At 61.0% G+C, this 18,294-nt stretch overlaps 1 protein-coding gene across 1 annotated transcript; it reads left to right on the plus strand.

Moving 5' to 3' along the window:
* Positions 1-681: 681 nt before the first annotated feature.
* Positions 682-12,412, plus strand: SIK1 (salt inducible kinase 1). The gene is made up of 14 exons (XM_045852490.1): positions 682-862; positions 1,478-1,645; positions 2,090-2,206; positions 4,770-4,833; positions 5,004-5,165; positions 5,322-5,446; positions 5,547-5,670; positions 6,332-6,552; positions 6,867-7,016; positions 7,399-7,521; positions 7,649-7,862; positions 8,340-8,618; positions 9,323-9,554; positions 10,006-12,412. Exons 2-14 carry the CDS (start codon positions 1,490-1,492, stop codon positions 10,388-10,390), a joined length of 2,352 nt encoding a protein of 783 aa, XP_045708446.1. The 5' UTR covers positions 682-862; positions 1,478-1,489; the 3' UTR covers positions 10,391-12,412.
* Positions 12,413-18,294: the final 5,882 nt, after the last annotated feature.

The following is an 18,294-nucleotide window of genomic DNA, read 5'->3' on the forward strand; positions in this document are numbered from 1 at the left end:
CCCTCAGTGGGAGTTGGAGTGCTGTGACCTGGCACTGCCTTATGGCCTCATTCTGCAAGTCTTCGAGGTTTCCCTAGCCTCACCTGGTACTTTGCCCAATAGAGGCAGCAAGGCCAAGCACTTCCGATGGAAACTGGGGAATACATGAGACCAGGACCTCAACCACCAGGACTGTGGAGTAGGGGTCCAAAAAGAACCCAGAAGTGCTGCACTTCGCAGTTTCGGAGCTGGCGTAGACCCAAACCTTTTGGGTGGGTGCAAGAAGAGGTGGCAGGCGAGAACGCAGCCACGCTCGCGCGAGCACGCGGCAACACTGCGCGCAGGGTACGCTGGTACGCAAGGGTTCAGCCGTTTGCAGAGTCCACGGCGCCCGGTAGGGGGCGCGCGCCGGCGGGAACGCGGGCGCGGGCCGACCTCCCCGGGCCCTCGGCGCCCGGCGCCCCTGACGTCACTGCCCCGCGGTCGCCAGGGCGACGGCCCCATCAGCCCGCGCGTCAGAGCCGCCTGTCTCTTGGCAACGTCCCGATCTCCCGCTCTCCCTCCGCCTGGCGCTGAGCCGCGCGTCGTTCTGGCGTCAAAGCGACGTCAATGGGACTGTATCAATCCAGCGCGGCGGTGGGGCGGAGCCGACGGAGGCGGGCCGGGGCGGGGCCAGGGGCGGGGCCTGGGCGGGGCGGTGGCGCGTGCGGCCGGGTGCGCGGCGCGGACTCAGAGCTGACATGCTGCGCGGCCCGGCAGGCTGTACAAGCGGTGGCTGTGGCGACCCGAGCAGCAGGCGCCAGAGCAGCACGAGCGGCCAAGTAGTTGGTGGGGGCCGCGGGGCGAGCGGCGTCCCAGCCTCGGCGTCCCGGAGGCGGCGGAGGTGAGACGGCGGCCGGGGTGGCGCCGCGGGACTGGGCTCGGGTCTCCGGCGGCCCCGCGGGTGCGCGCGTGAAAGTCGGGCCGGGACGCCGCTTGCCCCGCAGCCGCCGCATCCCTTTTGTTATGGGGCGGCGGAAGCGGATCCACGTACCCTTCGGGGCGAGGGGCTTGGGGGTTCGGAACAGAACCGACCGCGGGCGGCGGGTACACGGCCCGAGGGGTGAGGGATTCGGTAGGAGTCGAGCGCGGGGGGCGGCGGGGGCGGGTCCACACGCCCGGCGGACCTAAGGGTGTCCCAGGGACTGGAGTGGAACCGACCGCAGGGAGCGGGGTATATGCCCCACGGGACTGAAGCGCTACAGGGTTCGGGGTAGAGCCGACCGCGGGCGCCCGGGGACGGGTATAGGAACGGTCCGAGCTTCCTGCGGGGCTAAGGGCGTCCGGGAGCACAGGAGTGGAGCCCACCGCGGGCGGCGGGGGCGGCGAGTGTGGGAGTGCGTCTGAGCTTCCCGCGGAGCTAAGAGGGTCTGGCGGGACTAGAGCAGAGCCGACCGCCGGCGGCGGGACTGGCGGGTGTGGGATCGCGGTGGTCGCTGATCGCTCCCGGCGTCCGCAGGTGCCCGGAGCCATGGTGATCATGTCGGAGTTCAGCGCGGCCCCAGCGGGCGTGAGCCAGGGTCAGCAGAAGCCCCTCCGGGTGGGCTTTTACGACATCGAGCGGACCCTGGGCAAAGGCAATTTCGCCGTGGTGAAGCTGGCCAGGCATCGAGTCACCAAAACCCAGGTGCTTGGGGCGAACACTCCCTGGGGTGGACCCTGCCTGGGGGCAGCCAGCCTGTTGGGATTCCTGCCTGTAGGGTCCGTCGAGTAAGGTCTACACGCTGACAGTTTTTAGTTTGATAAAGAAAAAAAATGTTTTGTATTATGGTTGCATAATTTGAACATATTAGGGGACAGCAAAGAGGATAATGATCAAATCACCCAGGAGCGCAGTGCTCTGGGTTCCGGAGCTAAAGCCCTGCAAAGCCAGCCTGCAGAGACTTAGGACAATTATTTAACTTTGTCTGTTTCAAGTTAATATTACTTAATTACTCTCCCCCCACCCTAACTTTTTGTGACCTTTTGGGGACATAAAGTATTTTAGAAATTAACCTGCAAAACATGCAATGTGTATATTTGGTTAAGTGAGGTTGTTTAAAAATATCCTTTTTCTTTTAAAAATGTGTAGGTAGCAATAAAAATAATCGATAAAACACGCCTAGATCCGAGCAATTTGGAGAAGATATACCGAGAGGTTCAGATCATGAAGCTTCTGAATCATCCCCATATCATAAAGCTTTATCAGGTAAGGGGAAGGACTGGAGTTTGCCTTTCACTGTAACTTCTGGCAAGTGTGTTCGACTTTATTTCCAGCAACCTAAGCCTGCAGTTTCTGAAGGCTGCTGCTCTGTGGTTTTTTGTTGGAGTCAGGGAGTTGCTTGTACAGGGTAGACAGACTGATTTCTGTAAGGGGTGAAGATGCATTGATAGTTATTTTCTGGCTCTTGGGTCATCATTGAGATTTGCCCCATGAAATTTTATTGAGTATCAAATAATTTGTTCCAGTTTTAAATGTGTGGAGGGGGGAATTTGTTGCCTTGACTCTACTGTGAGGACCAACACCCAGATCTGTGTGTTGCCACAAGTCAAGCATTGAGTGAAAGAGGACAAATTCTAGTGAAACTTCTGCCTCTGCAGAGAATTATGAAACTTGCAAACCGACTGCTCTCACCTGGTTTTGTAAACCCGTCTGCGCAGAGGCAGCGGCAGCAGCAGCAGGGAGCGGCTGTGTTCCTCGCAGCCGCGGCTCTCCCCTTGGAGAGGCGAAAACACTTCCGCGGGAGAGCGAGGAGCCCGTCTGTCCTCTAATCCGTGTTCAGAACGGGCCTCACCCTGCCCCTCTCCTGGTTTGTTTGGTGACTTTGTTTCTGTTGTCCTGTTGAAACTGATAAATTATATCTTTGGGAAGTAAGTGCTGCTTTAATTAGGACAGCAGAGCAGTCTCTTATTTAGTGGCCACTTCTGCAAAGACGAAATCGAGCCTGGTGCAGGAGAACAAGTTCTTTGCACATGCTCACTGTGTCGTCCGGTTGTGTTGGCCGTAAGTTCCTTCTGCTGAGGCGCAGGAGCCCCCGAGAGTCTGGAATGAACAGGGGTTGGTGTGAGTGTTTGTGCTGTCAGCAGGGCTAGGTGTGCCGTGGGCAGGAGGTAGGACTGTCATCGGAAATCACCCCACGGAAGGCTCCTTGCTCAATTAACATGAAGGGAGAAGTAGTCACCGGGGCTTGCGTTTCCAGAATGACAGTGTACTCATCTTTGTTCAGAGCAGCGCGCACATCGTGTTCATGTTTTGTTTCTGTTGTCACTTGTAAGTTGCCGTCTGGATAAGAAGTTTCCTCCCGGTCACTGATGTCAGTGCCCGAGAAACGTGCCTGGCCTGTTTCCGCAGGGGTAGGCTGACCCCTGTCTGTTTCTGACTGAGCTGGACGGATGAGCCAGAGCGTGGCTTCCCTGCCCTCCTGTCCCCCGCTGGCCCCTGTGTGGACCAGCTCAGCTAGCGATGCCTTGCCCCCGTGACCCGAGTTAGAGGTCCTTTCTGGGGTGAATTGTCGTCCTTCCCTGTGTGCTGCTTTCACCGTGCGGGGCGGCAGCTAGTGTGCTTACCCTGGTTCTGACGCTGGTATCTGGTTTTCGTCCAGCTGGCTCAGGCCCAGGGCCTTGGTGAGACGCTGAACTCTTTCCTTGAGGTTTTTTTTTTTCGTTGTTGTTGTTGTTTTTTTTTAACTTAAAACCCATTCACTCTTCATTTTTTCTAAGTCACTTTTTTTTTCATTGAGCAAAGGGGTGGACTTACACGCATCAAGGGCCAGAGCAGTCAGACTTCCAGCTGACCTGCATGGTGGTCATTTCTAGATTTTCAGCTCAAAGCAGTTGTCTTTAAAGTGTCTTTTTTACAGGAATAACCCTAGTTTGAACCCCAAAGAAGCCTTTTTCTTCTATGAGAATATATTATCTCCGTCTCCCTCTGATATATTTTTAAATATTCAGATATTAGCAAGTTTTACTTTCAGTACCAAAGATTTGAATTTTACCGTGTTTCTTAGGTTTTAAATTCTTTAAAATGTTTTTTTCAAAGTGAAATAAAGTTCTCGATCAGTTAAGGGAAACTTCGAGGCAGGGGGTCCCCAAACCCCAGGCCATCTCACGCCCCCCCCCCCCCACCCATCCACCCACGGCGGGCAAGCCAGTGACACCAGAAGGGTTGGGGACCCTGCTTTCGGGCGCACTTGGCACCGGCTGTTGCCGTGGACACACGCTGAGTGGTTTGTGTACACAGAGCCGACTGGACCGTCGTAGCTCACCTGGCAAAGCCGGCTTCTTGTGGCCTAATTAATCATGTTACCAACGCACGTGGGGATGGGGTATTTGCTATCTATTATTCAGCGGTGCTGGCCGTTGGCTTGAACAGTCTGTTGCCTGCTAGGCTTCTAGAAGAAAGCCTGAGCAGAACTCTCAACATTGTTGTTACTTCTGTAGCCTCCAGAGTCCCCAGGTGTGTGAGACAAAGTGAGTTAGAAATACAGGGTAGGAGAATTCTGATACCCTTAGACCTTCACCGAGAGCAAAGACATATCAGGATAGGCCGGCTCATGAGGCATTCACTTCTGATTTTTAAAAAACTCTCTTTCCAATAGGAATCCCCTTATTTGCTTCTCTATTGCGCAAGTTTTTCCTTCCTTTCCAAAAATAATGCGTGCGCTCATCCGGAGGAGTTAACAGTTCCCTGGGGTTCGGGTAGATTATTTACACCGTCGGTATGTTCCCTTTTTGTGTGGTTAAACGTTTGGTCTTTATTGTTTTTTTTTTAGGTTATGGAAACGAAGGACATGCTTTACATTGTCACTGAGTTTGCGAAAAATGGAGAAATGTTTGGTAAGCCACCCTCGTTTTTAGTACCTGCTCAGAGCCAGTGGTGCCCACTTGTCAGCTCCCCCACCTCGGGTCTGCCCACCTTGACACCGCACAGCGTCCCTCCGTCACGGCCTGGACGACAGCCATGCTTGCGGATTTGGGGGCTATAAGTTGCTCTCTTCGCTCCTCAGATTACTTGACCTCCAACGGGCACCTGAGCGAGCATGAAGCCCGGAAGAAGTTCTGGCAGATTCTGTCGGCCGTGGAGTACTGCCACAGCCGTCACATCGTGCACCGGGACCTCAAGACCGAGAACCTGCTGCTGGACGGGAACATGGACATCAAGCTGGCCGGTGAGCGGGAGGGTCGCCCCACGCCCAGGAAGCAGGGTCCTGGGGGAGGGGCCGTGTCCCAGCGAGGGTGTCTGTGCTTTTGGCTCGCACGCCTTCCGAAACCGAGACCCCTGCTGCCTCCGCCATCACGTCATCGTCTGTTTCTTTGTCTCTCAGACTTCGGATTTGGGAATTTCTACAAGTCGGGAGAGCCGCTGTCCACGTGGTGTGGGAGCCCCCCGTACGCTGCCCCGGAAGTCTTTGAGGGGAAGGAGTACGAAGGTCCCCAGCTGGACGTCTGGGTAGGAGCCCCGCGCACAGCCCCCATCGGGTGTCGGGACTGGCTAGGCGCCAGCCAGTAAGAGCGCACTGGTGCTGACCATGCCATCTGGTTGTTTGCAGAGCCTTGGTGTCGTGCTGTACGTCCTCGTCTGTGGCTCTCTGCCCTTCGACGGGCCCAGCCTGCCCGCGCTGCGGCAGCGGGTGCTCGAGGGCCGGTTCCGCATCCCCTTCTTCATGTCTCGAGGTGGGTGCGCTGGGCCCTCTCCTTGGCGGGCGGGCGGGCGGGCGGGCTGGTGGGTGGGGCCGGGTGGCAGCCTGCCGCGGGCAGTTTGGGAGGCGGTGGAGGGTTGGATTTCCTGCAAGGCCTGCTAGACTGTCTTCTGGGTCTGTGAGTCAGGCCCGCGTCACCACAGGGTGTTTACCTGCCAGAGAGACCCCACCCACGGGTGTGCTTGCAGTGCCCTGCTTAGGGGACGGGCAGGTGCCTGCCTCCGGGGGTGTCCCCTGGTGGGCCAGCTGAAGGCCTGGTGTCGGGAGTCCCCCCCCGAGCGCCCCCGGCGTCTCACCTGCTCCACACGCATGCTCTTCTTTTCCATCCCGTAAACATGTGACCTGCCGTGACCTGTAAACATGTGGTCTCGGCAGAATGGGGAGTCTGAGTGACCTCCGTAGGGACATCAGGAGGACTGCGCCCCCTCAGAGGCCCGTCCCTCAGTGGGGGCTCTGTTTGGTGGTCGGTCAGGGCCCATGGCACAAGCCAGCACTCCCGGCCTCGCTGTTCTTTAGAGTGGTCACGTGTCCCTCTGCCGGCATGAAGGGAGCCTGTTCCCTTCAGCAGCAGGAGGCGGGGCCGTGCGCACAGCAGCCGGCGTGCGTGTGCTCAGTGCGCCGCCCTTGCCCCGCAGACTGCGAGACGCTGATCCGCCGCATGCTGGTGGTGGACCCCGCCAAGCGCATCAGCATCGCCCAGATCCGGCAGCACAGGTGGATGCAGGCCGACCCCACGCTGCCCCGCGCGAGCCCCGCCAGCGCCGCGCTCAGCTACAACTCCAACCTGGGCGACTACGACGAGCAGGTGCTGGGCATCATGCAGACCCTCGGCGTGGACCGGCAGAGGACCGTGGAGGTGAGTGCCGCCGCGCTGCGTCCCGCCCCCAGCGGGGCTTCACCTGGAGCGGTGCTTGTTCTGGGGGGCGGGGGCCACTGTGTCAGGAGAGGCGTCACTCACCGGCCGAGTTAAAACGGGAGCACGGGCTAATTTAAGGGCCAGCTTGTCCACTCTTCTAAAGGATATTCTGGTCCACCCAAGAATAACCCTGGGAACGGCCTTGTCAGGGAGTGACCTGAGACATCCCAAGGTGCTGCCCGCACATGGGAGCCCTGTGGGGCCCCTGTCCGCTCCTCTGGCCCGGCCCTGACCTGCTTCTCCGCCTCCCCCAGTCACTGCAGAACAGCAGCTACAACCACTTCGCGGCCATTTATTACCTCCTCCTGGAGCGGCTGAAGGAGTACCGCAGCAGCCCGCCCCTGGCCCGGCCCTGCCCGGCCCGGCAGCCGAGGCCCAGGAGTTCCGATCACAGCGGTTTGGAGGTGAGCCGGGGGGTCTAAAGCCCCACCCCTCTGTCCCCTGGGTCAGAGAAATCCCTTGCTCACATGGGACTAGGAGCGAGATGCAGCCTGAGCTCCTATCCCTCTTTCTGTCCCCCCACCCATTAAGCCCTGGGTCAGAGAGAAGGGGTTCCCCTGTGAGCACTGGACCACAGGATGCATGGAGAATTGGGGGTGCTGGTCACTCTTTGGGGGTCAGGCCCCACCTGTGGTCCCTCCCACACAGGGCAGCCTCGGGAGGAAGGAGGAGCCAGGGTGGCCGGTGGTGGGTGTTGGTTGCCAGCGCAAGGCCAGCCGGGTCTTTCTTGCGAGGCTTACGGAGCCACTTTTCTGACGGCGTCTGCCCTCCCATGCTGGCTCACAGGTGCCTCAGGAAGTCCTCCCCAGTGACGCGTTCCGGTCCTCCCTGCTGTGCCCGCAGCCCCAGGCCTTGGGGCCGTCTGTCCTGCAGGCCGAAATGGACTGTGACCTCCACGGCTCGCTCCAGGTGTGTGAGTGTCTGTGCCGGGCGGCACTGGGGCGGGGCTTGTCTCCTTCCCGGTGGCGGTGGTGACGGCCCCCACACCAGGTCACACGGAGCCGCAGGGTCACCGGTTTATGTCCGTCCCACGCAGCCCTTGCTCTTCCCTGCGGACGCCACCTGCAACAGCGTGTTCCGGCAGCGCTCTGTGTCTCCCGGCAGCCCACTGGGCATGGCCGTCGGCGAGGAGGTCCGGCAGGGCCAGGGCTTGAAGGAGGAGCCGGAGGCGCAGAGGCCCCTGCCTGGCAGCACAGGCCGCAGGCACACGCTGGCCGAGGTGTCCACCCTCTCCCCATGCGCCCCTCCATGTAAGTGGATGGGAGCCCAGCCTGGTGGACGGGTTTGCGGTTGGGACTACGAGGGGCTGATATAAAAACGCCCCTTTTCTGCTGGGCCGCCTCTGGCTACAGTTCTCAGATCTGTCCCTGGTTTAACCCTGGAGGCCACCAAGGTCACACACACTCCATGTGGTCGCTCAGTGGTGGGACAACGTGGGATTTAGCTTCCCCCAGGTGCTGGGAGGCAGGTCCTCGCCCCTGACCTTTTGTGTCCTTGGTCAGCCCCACCAATCAGCTGCAGCTGGGACCCCTGTGCTGGCGGGCTGTCTTAGACACCCACCCCCCAAGGTTGAGGAGAGAGGTGGTGAGGCCAGGCCAGCTGGCCGCCCCTATCAGTGGGCCAAGAGGGCTGGCCGGGGCCTGGGAGTAGCTGCAGCGGGGCTCCCGGGGGTTGCGTTGGCCTTGGGCAGCGCGGGACCCCTCCAGAGCACCGTGCTCCTCCCGCAGGCATCGTCGTCTCCTCCTCCGCGGCGAGCCCTGCAGAAGGCACCAGCTCCGACAGCTGCCTGACCTTCTCGGTGGGGGACAGCCCGGCGGGACTCAGTGGACGCCTGGCTGCCCACGGGCTGGTGGGCACCTGCTCCCCACTCAAACTGGCCTCACCGCTGCTGGGCACCCAGTCTGCCACCCCGGTGCTGCAGGCCCAGGGGGCCCTGGGCGGCGTTGCCCTGCTCCCGGTCAGCTTCCAGGAGGGCCGGAGGGCTTCGGACACCTCGCTCACTCAAGGTGACTCCCCTTTCCACTCTCCTTCCCGCCTTCCCCAGGAGGTGCTGTGTGCGGCCCTGGCGGGGATCACTTTGTCCTGGGTGGCAGAGGTTCCCTCGATCTCTAGCCAGGCCTGGGCGGAGCAGCAGCCCTCCCCGGGCAGATCGAAGGTGCCGCCCCGATTCTGGGTGGGTGGCCTGGTGTCCCGGGACAAAGTCGCTGGGCCTCTGGTGTCTGGTCTTAAAAGTTCAGGAGACTCTTGGATGCCGGGCAGCAGCTCCTGACCTGGAGGGGGGCCGGGGCCGGGGTTGGGGGGGACCCTCCACGCCTGGCTGCCTGGGCTCCCTCCATGCCACCCAGGGCTTGGGGGCCCCGGGCCCCCTCCCGAGTCCCGCGGCACTGCTCATGCCCTTCTTCCACGAAGGACCCAGATGCAGGCCTTTTCGGTGTGGGACCTGAGGCCTCAGACTACCCCCAAAAGATGGCTTCCCAGCCCCGCAGGGCGCTGAGGTGTGGGAGGGGGCGCGGGAAGTGACTAGACGAGCAGAGAGCACCCTCGGCGCCAGCGGCCGTAGGAAAGCACGCCGGTCCTTTCATCCCTCACTCCCGTGTTGCCCATCCCTCCTCCCTCCCTCCCACCGTCTGGGAACCCCCGCCAGCCATGCGCTGCTGGTCCTGGGCTGGGAGCAGAGGCCCGTAACCCGTCTCCACTGGCTTCTCCCCAGGCCTGAAAGCCTTCCGGCAGCAGCTGAGGAAGAACGCGAGGACCAAAGGGTTCCTGGGCCTGAACAAGATCAAGGGGCTGGCTCGCCAGGTGTGCCAGCCCTCCTCGAGCCGGGCCACGCGGGGCGGCCTGAGCGCCTTCCCGCTGCCCACACAGAGCCCGGGCCTGCACGGCAGCGGGGCCGGCGGCCGGGAGGGCAGAAGCCTGCTGGAGGAAGTGCTGCACCAGCAAAGGTAGGCCCGCCCCACGCCGGGCCCCCGTGACCTTGGTGGCGCTCTCGTTCGCCGGCGTTTCCTGAGCTCCCCCTTCTCCTTGTCATCCATGAGTGTGCCTCCCTACTCCTGAGTCGGGGGGGGGGGGGGGACAACCTGGGGGCCTGCTTCCCGCAGATGGTGGCAGAGGTGGGGAGCAGCCAGGTTTTGTCACTTCGAAGCCTGGAAGTGGGGGGTGGAGGGGGGCAGTGAATAAAAATGTCACGTCTGGTTGGCATCTCTGAGCTGCTGTAGAAGTGCGACAGAGAATGGAAATGTCAGGAATTGCTCAGGGGATTAGTCACGCACGGCACTGCATGTTCGGGGCGGAAACCTGCCGGTGTGCGAGCCCGGCCGGTGGGACTTGTCAGGAGGGGCAGCGCCCGGAGCCGGTGGTGACCTGTCCCCCTCCCTGTTTCCTCATGTCCCCCAGGTTGCTGCAGTTACAGCACCACCCAGCAGCCCTGCCCAGCTGCCAGCAGGCGCCCCACCTGCCCCTGGCCCCCCTGGTCCTGGCCCCCTGTGACAGCGCCCTCCTTGTGTCGGGACTCCAGAAGGAGCTGGGGCTGGGGCCCGGCCCGCTGCTGCCGCCCCACCTCCTCCAGGCCGGGGTGTCCCCGGTGGCCTCCACAGCCCAGCTCCTGGACACCCACCTGCACATCAGCGCCGCCACAGCGCCCCTGCCTGCCGCCGCGCCCCTGCAGCCGCACTTCGCCGTGCTGCCCCCGGGTTTCGACCCCGTGGGGCTGCCACGCGGGGACTGTGAGATGGAGGACCTGACCTCGGGCCAGCGGGGCACGTTCGTCCTGGTGCAGTGAGGGCGCCGCCCCCACCCTCCTCCCACACGGGCTGCGACTCCTCGAAGCAATAACCTCAGTATGTGAAGGCGATTCTGGACTCCAAGCCAATGACTTCTTAGAAGCGAAACAAGCAATACGTTTGGTGTTTTGGCTTTTTAGTTTATTTTTTTGTTTTATTTTCTCCTTGCACTGAGCAACTGCTGCCATGAGTAGGGACTGGAAAGTTTCTGAAGAAAAATAATAATTGAGGGTGTGTCGTGGGGGCGGGTGGACCTGAGGGAAGGAGGGAAGTGAGGTGGGACAGAGGGCAGGGCCGGCTCTGCTCGCCGGGCCGGCCCGGCGGCTGGAGGGGCCGGCGGCTCCCTCGTCCGCGGGCGCTGTGGGGCACGGAGGCCATGGCCTTGCACGGAGCCGTGGTGTGAGCCGTGTGCCTCGGGAGTGAGTGTGGCATCTCCACCGCGTGTGCGTGCGTGCCGTGTTCAGTGGCATCCTTCTTTTAAAGTAACAGTTCTCCACTTCCTGACACATTTACGCTTCAGACGAAAGCTGTGAACTTTGTGCTTTATGTATCAGTTTTCAAAAAGCTCTAAGGGCCGGCCCAGGAGAAGATAATCCACGAAATCTTGGAATTCTCTCCCCTGAAGTCAGTAAACAGAGGATCACTTTTTCTTTTTTTAACTGAGGAGTTTTGTAAACTGCTCAAGGGTCAGTTCCGGGACTCTTACTCCGAGCTGCAAGGGGGAGCCTCGCAGGGGCGGGCCGGCTGCGGGGCGGGCTCTGGCTCGGCACCGGGCCCGGGGGCCTGCCAGGGAAGTTACCTCCTGCCGCACATCTTTCCGCTGCTAATTACGTTTTATGCATTTCATTATCAGGGTCCAAAACGAACAACTGACGGGGTGGGGCGTGCAATACGACGAGGCCAGGCCGGGCATGGGTCCCTGCCGGTGGAGGGCCCGCCTTCCCCAGGCCCGCGCCTGCTAGGCTTTTGCTCAAGAAGGTGGAATGAGAGGTCGGGTCAGTGTTGTTCAGCTTTGTTCCTTTGTAAGCAGATACTGTACATGTGTATAAATAAGACAGATAGACACTACTTATTTTTTATATTTTTTACTACACCGTTGTGTTCCTGGTTTAAGTTCCCCTCTGGCAACGTTACAAAGTGCTACACCAGGCCCGTGTGGAGGAGGGAGGCGCAGTTGCCCGCACCTGGCAGGCGGCCTCAGGTGGCGGCTCGGCGGGCCAGCCAGCGGCCCCTGCAGTGGAGGGAGGGTGGCTGCCGCGTGCTCCCTCCGCCCGGCCCACCCCGTCCTGCACCCCAGGTGCCTTCAGCTCCCTTGGCTCTCACACCCTCAGTGTCAAACAGGTGGTGACGGCAGGGGAGGGGGGCACCTGTAAAAGCCAAAGATCCCTGGCGTTCCTGGAGGGTGGGGTGGCGGCCGCCCAGCCGGCCACCCTGCATCTGCGTCTGCCTGGCTCGCTGCTGCTGTCCCTCCCGCCGCTGCTCCTGCTGCTCCCGAGGGAGGCCTGGCCTTGCCCTGGGCTGCCAGGAATCTCCGAAGCCGCCTGCTGACGTGTCAGAGAGGCTGGGGACTGGGAGGGGACCTGGCGGCGTGGCGCCGCTGCGGCCCTCGCCCCCGCACGGAGGTAGCACGGGGGTCCCAGCACAGAACCCGTCCCCCTTGTGAAGTTCCTGTCTGTCGTCACGCCAGAGATCAAAGGCCTCCGAACCACAACAAGCACTTTACTTTCACGTGGTGGTTTTCTCTCCTCTCGTTGCTGTCAGTCAGGCTGTGTGTCTTGTTTCTCCGTGTGTGTGACGTGTGTGTTACGTGCGTGTTGCAGGTTCCTCAGCCTCGTCGTTCTCGCATGAATGCGGCGGCCTGGTGGAAGGCACTAAGCGATCTGATTAAAATGTATACAGTTTGTTTTTTTTTTACCACAACTGAATTATTTTGTTTCTTATGTTAGCAATGACAAATGTATGCCAAATGATTAGTGGATGTATGTTTTTTAATTTAATATTTAAATAAAATATTTGGGGAAGAACCCTGACTTTTTCACTCAAATATTTGGGGAAAAAACCCTGACTTTTTCACTCGGGTCCCGGTGGGAACGCCTCCCTTCCTAGTCACTTCTCAGAGGCCCAGCCCTCCGGGCTCACGGACACTCCAGGTCTGAAAGGAGAGGGCTGGTGCCAACCCCTGCATTCGGCCTGGCCACAAAGAGCCGGCCGCCACCAGGCTGCAGACCCCACTGCCCTCGCCTGGCAGTGGTGGTGGGCGCACAGGGCTCAGGAAGGGCGCGGGCAGCGTGGTCTGAAGCTGCGTCCCAGGGCGCGCACCCAGCCTTGCTGGTGCTCAGGCCCCTCCCAGGGCACCGCTCGCCCTTCGCTCCTTCCCTCATAATGTCCTCTGAATCTCAGGGATTTGGGAGACTGGGGCGACCAAACTCTCCTGGTCACTTCGCATTGGCTTTGCCCCTTCCCGCCCCGGGGCAGGCGCGGCTGCCCAGTGAGCAGCGGGCCCTGTTGGTGCTGTCACTGTTCCGTGGTCACAGTTCTCCACTCCTCGCCCGTCAGGACGGTCGTCGTTATCAGAAACGCGCACAGGAAGTGTTGGCGAGGTGGAGGGATTGGGGCCCAGGCGCACGACTGGTGCAGGCGGGGCGGGCTGCTCCTGCGCAAGCCCGGCGGAGTCGCCTCGGGGTCCGGCAGCCCCACGGCTGGGCGTAGACACGGAGGGACCGGAAGCAGGGATGCGAGTAGTCACAACACCTGTGCACAGTTCACGGCAGGACGGCAGCCACGGGCAGGAGCAGCCCCAGCGTCCACCCAAGCAAAGGAGACCCATCTGTACACTGGGATGTGACTCGGCCTTAAAAGGGAGGTTCTGACCCCTGCCCTGTGGGTGAGCCCGCACGACATCGTGCTGAGGAAGCGTGGCAGGCACGAAGGGGCAGGCACGGTGGGGCCCCACTCGCGTGCGGCCCCTGGAGGAGGCAGATCCTTGGAGACAGACAGTGCACAGAGTTCCTGTTTGGGGAGACGCCCGAGTTCTGGGGACGGACGGTGGTGGTGGTGGTGGCCCAACAACGTAATGTGCCTGATGCCACAGAGCTGCACACTTAGAAACGGTTGAGACGGCGAGTCCCGTGTTACGTGTGTTTCACCACCAAACGAAGGAAGAAGGTTCTTTCGGGGCAGACGAGACACCCAGGGAAGGACAGTGGCTTCCTCACGGAGAGCCGGGCTCTGGGTGACTGTAGCGTCAGATCCTCGGGGAATCCGTGGAAGCTCAGAGCGCGTTCCCACGGCCTGTGTGTGTGGAGCTTCCGTGCAGCCGGCGGGTCTGAGAGGAGAGGCCGGTGGGGCCTCCCAGTCCCGGGGTAGGGGGAGACCTCGCGGATGCCTCCTGCTTTCCTGGGAGCGCCGTCCATGGGCTCCGCTGGGCTGAGAACATCCGACGTCTGGGCTGTGGCTCCCAGCCCCCGAGGGGCAGGAGCACCAGATCACGCAGCCCCAGGAGAGCTCCCGGACCCCGCAGACCCGCAGACGCCCGTGCTGGGCTCTTGGGAGGCCCACACGGCGCTCTCAGCCTCTGGGTCACCGGGGCCTGGAGGGCGGCGGCCCAGCCTCTGCTCGCTGTGGGAAGACTAAAAGGTGCTCTCAGTTCCGTGTTGGCGACGTGGAGCCTCGTCAGCCGGGGAGGACTGGTGTGGGGCTCGGCCCCTCGGGTGGGTGGGCGGTCCTCCCCTGGGGGGCCCATCCCGTCGCACCGTGCCCCAACAGCCCCGAGCTCTACCGGGCACATGTGCAGCTCCCCACACAGCCAGTGGCCAAGGGACTGCTGTGCTCACCCGCTCGGCTGGTCCTTCTGGGACTTGTGATGCATTGTGGTCATTGTTATCATGGCTATTAATGTCATGTAGGTTTCCCGGGTGGGAAATGTAACCCCGCTCAGGGAGCCTCTGGGGGCCCTCGTGGGAGTAGGACGCAGCCCCAGGCTCCGGGAAGGCTGCTCACCAGCCGGTTCACAGCCAGCAGGTGAAGAGGTGGCCCCCACGGCATGGGATTCAGTGCAGCCGTGGGACTCGGTGGGGCTGGCCGTGGGTTCAGGGACCCCCTCCCTGGCCCCCACCACCTGCGTCTCGCCCGGCCACCGTCTCTGTGCCGTGGACGACCGCACCTGCTGGGCGTTTCACAAGATGTTGACACTGTGGATGTGTCTGTTCCTGTCGGGGTGTGGCACGGCGGAGCACGCTCCGGCACCTCCCTCAGCACGGGACCGTACGTGACGGCACTTGGGGCTTCTGCAGTTTTCTCCTCCTTTCCCCCTGGGGAGAGTCTAGGTGTAGCTTGGAGCGGTGACTGCTGCAGACCGAGTGGCTGCTTCAGTCCTTGCTAATACAAGGCGGAGCTGGCCCCGACGGACCCCCCACAGAGAGGGGAGCATGTGGCCTGAGAAGGGGTTCTTGATGTGAGACACAGCTGGGTTCAACCCCCTCTGCAGCTTCCTGGTCCTGCAACAGTGGACAGTGCCCCACCGTCATCGTTTTCAAGGTGGCACACGTGACAATGCAGTCTACTTCTTAGGGTTGTGAGAACAGACCCCCCCAGGAGCCGCTTAGGGCTCCTGGCACACAGTGAGTGTGCCACGAGCACAGCAGTGACCCCGGTGTCATCGCAGCCGCCCAGCAGGGCAGACGCCCACAGGGGAGGAAGCGTCCGGGGACCAGGTCACGCATCTCGATGCTGGAGTTCCAAGTGCTGACTCCTGCTACGGGGGGTGGGAGACCTTCACCGAAAGCTGCCCCCAGTTCATCCGTGTGTTCCTGTCGCCCAGAGCTGGTGGCGCTTTCGCTGTGGGGCGAGGGGGCCCGCGTGCTCGTGTGTGTGACCTGCTTTCAGGAGGAAGTCCTTCTGGTTGCCCGGAGATGGGGCAGCTGCAGCGGGGGCGGGGCCCCGGGTCAGTGTGGCTGGGGCGCTTCAGGGGGAAGTTCCTGGTGGGGACGAGGCCCCTCTCACTGGGAGGCAGGAACCGAATCTGGCTGAAGAGGAACTGACTTGTTCGGGGCGGAAGAAAAAGAGGTGGCCTGTTGGGTTTCCTTCCAGAATAATCACACCAGGGTGTTTCTGCGGTCGGGGCAGGGTGCACGTGGCTGTCCTGTGGCGCGACCTTTTTGATCTTGGCGGAGGGTCCCCAAAAAGCATGTGCAGGGTGGAGAGTCCTCTGTGGGTCCCCTGGGTTTTTCAAGGTCTGGCTCTGTGGACTAGTGTCCAGGCTGAGTGAAGAGAACAGGAAACCAAGGGGCCTGGAACTGGGCCCCTGGAGGGGTTGTGTAGCTGGGAGGGGAGGGAAGGGGAGGGGAAGGGAGGGGAGGGGAGGGGAGGGGGAGGGGAGGGGAGGGGAGGGGGGAGCGAGGGCGGGGGAGGGCATGTGCAGCTCCCCTCCTCGGGGAACTCCCGGGGTCTCATCTGACTCACTCCCCTTCGATGATCATTATTTCACTCCCCGGAGAGGACCTGAGCATTACTCAGAAAGCCCAGGTGGCCAGGGCGCTCCAACGCCCTTTCTCGGTGAAAGCCCATGCTGGGCTGACGTGCACACACTGGCTCCCAGGCAGGCTTTGGGGTTTTGCTGCTGTCGTTAAACCCGAGACTTCCAGCAGGCGAGGGGTGCAGTGCGAGGCCCAGGCTCCCGGCCCCACTGGACTGAGGATGGAAGGCTGTGAGGGGCGAGGGCATGGGAGCCCCCCTCGGAAATTGGTACCCACAGAGCAGGTCAGCTTGCCACGCTGTAGCCCACCTGTCGTAAGATGCACTTTACAGTAAAGTGCACCTGTCGTAAGGGGCTAGTGCAATGGGCTTTGACAGCGTACAGACCTGTGTGAACGCCACACAGGACGTCTCGGTCACCCAGGTCTCCCTGCCCTTTGTGGAGGACCCCGCCTGCTGTCCTGGCACCAGGCAGCCGATGCCTGCTTTTTGTTACCAGGGATTAGTTCTCATTTCCTAGAATTTTCCACGAACGGTCATACATGTCTGGCATCATCCCGCTGGCGTAATTAGGCGGAGACTTGCCAGGTGTTGCATGCGCCGCCGGCTCAGTCCCCCTTGCTGCTGGGACGTGTCCCGCGACGGTGTGGGTGGCCCGAGCGAGCTCATCACTCACCTGTCGACGGACGCCGGGGTTGCTTCCAGCCTGGCGCCGTGACAGATGCTCCTGCTGCTGTATTTGTGTGTGGGTCCTCGCGTGCGCGTGTCTCCTTTCTCTTGGGTAATGCAGGCGGAAACAATGGCTGCAGTGTGTGGAATGCTGGCTACTGACGTCAAGAGAAGCTGCCACACCGCCGCCGAAGTGCCCGCAGCAGCCTGCCTCCCTCCCACACGTGGGAGCCCCGGGTGCCCCACGTCCGGGCCGGCGCTGGGAAGTGCCCGCCCCTTCCAGCCTGGCCGTCCCGGTGGCTCTGCAGCGCGGCCTCGTCGTGATTCTGCGTTTTCCTAGTGACGAGTGGTGTCTAACCTCTTCGTGTGTCCTTTTTAGCTCTTCTGTTTTTCCAGTTTAAGTCTTTGGGAATTTTTTATTGGGCTTTTTGAATTCTTATTATTGAGCTGGAGGAGTTTTAATAAAATGTTCTGCATATATTCTTTGTCAAATGAGTATGTGTGTACTTATGTCATATAGGTATACATGCATGTGTGAGTATGTGTGCATATGTGTATGCACATACTATACACACATGTGGATATCCCGGTGTGTGCACATACATGGATATATATGTGCACACGCACGGGCATTCCTCCCGTCTTCGCCTTGCCTTTCACTGGAAGAATGGAGTCAAAGGTTTCCATTTTTCTAAAGGCTAACTTACTATTTTATCATGTATGGTTAATGCTTTTTGTGCCTTGGCTACCCCAATGTTGAAAAGATCTGTGTTACCTTCTAGAGTTTTCTACTTTCAGCTTGTCCATCTATGTCTGTGGTCCACTCTGAGATGACGTCGCCTACGGTTTGGAGAGCAGCTGACTGTGTCATCACTCCGGCAGCTGTCTCCACGGGGAAGGGAGGTGCGTGATGCACCCCTCCGTCCACACCCACAGGTCAGGCTGTGGACACGCAGCCACAGCTCACGTCAGGGCAGCCGTGGCCTTCAACAGGGCTGCCCGCCTTGACCGTGGTTTGTGGATCTGATGAAAGCAGAAGATTTCTCTCTGTGATAACCACAATAACAACAAAAGTTTGAAAACCAAGAGCAAACACACCAGCCTCCAATGATGGACGCAGAGAGAGAGGGAAGGCGGGGACCAGCAAGCTCACTTTTCCAAGAGGCTGGTGCCAAGGCCGTGCCGTCCGCCCGCAGGACTGCGCTGGAGCCGGTGGCTGCGGGCAGCTGCGGGCGGCTGCGGGCAGCCTCGGGCGGCTGTGGGCAGGGACGGCGGTTCCCTGGCCACGCTCTGTGCCCGGCCTGGCTGTGACCTTTGCAGCCCCTTCTCTCCGCCCGCTGCACAGATGACAGCAGTACTCGCCCCGGGCTGTCTGAGGACCAGTGAGGGCAGGCGGGGGACTCCGGGCAGCAGGAGCTGCGGCTGTCCCGATGAAGCTTGTCCCTGTTATTTGCGCCCCGGATGCCAGTGTGCGTTTCAACTCCTGCCAGACGGGGAAGGCGGGGCCCAGAGGTTTGGGGCTGGTGATCCTGCCGGGACCAGCTGGGCCTGCCTCCAGCCCTGGCCCCCGGACACGCCTGCAGTTCCTCTGCTCTTCTGAGCAGAAGACCCCAAAGAGCAAGTGAGGGAGAGGAGGGGATACTAGGGTGGGACCAGCCGTTCAAATGGACATAGGGACAGCCTTCCCCATGCGTGGGCCACCTTGGCCTCCGAGGCACAGATAGTCTCCAAAGGCACACCTGGGACGCCCGGGCTCTGGAGT

Source organism: Phyllostomus hastatus, unplaced genomic scaffold, assembly GCF_019186645.2.
Source record: "Phyllostomus hastatus isolate PE091 unplaced genomic scaffold, TTU_PhHast_1.1 phas_contig_948, whole genome shotgun sequence".
Classification (NCBI taxonomy): Eukaryota; Metazoa; Chordata; class Mammalia; order Chiroptera; family Phyllostomidae; genus Phyllostomus; species Phyllostomus hastatus.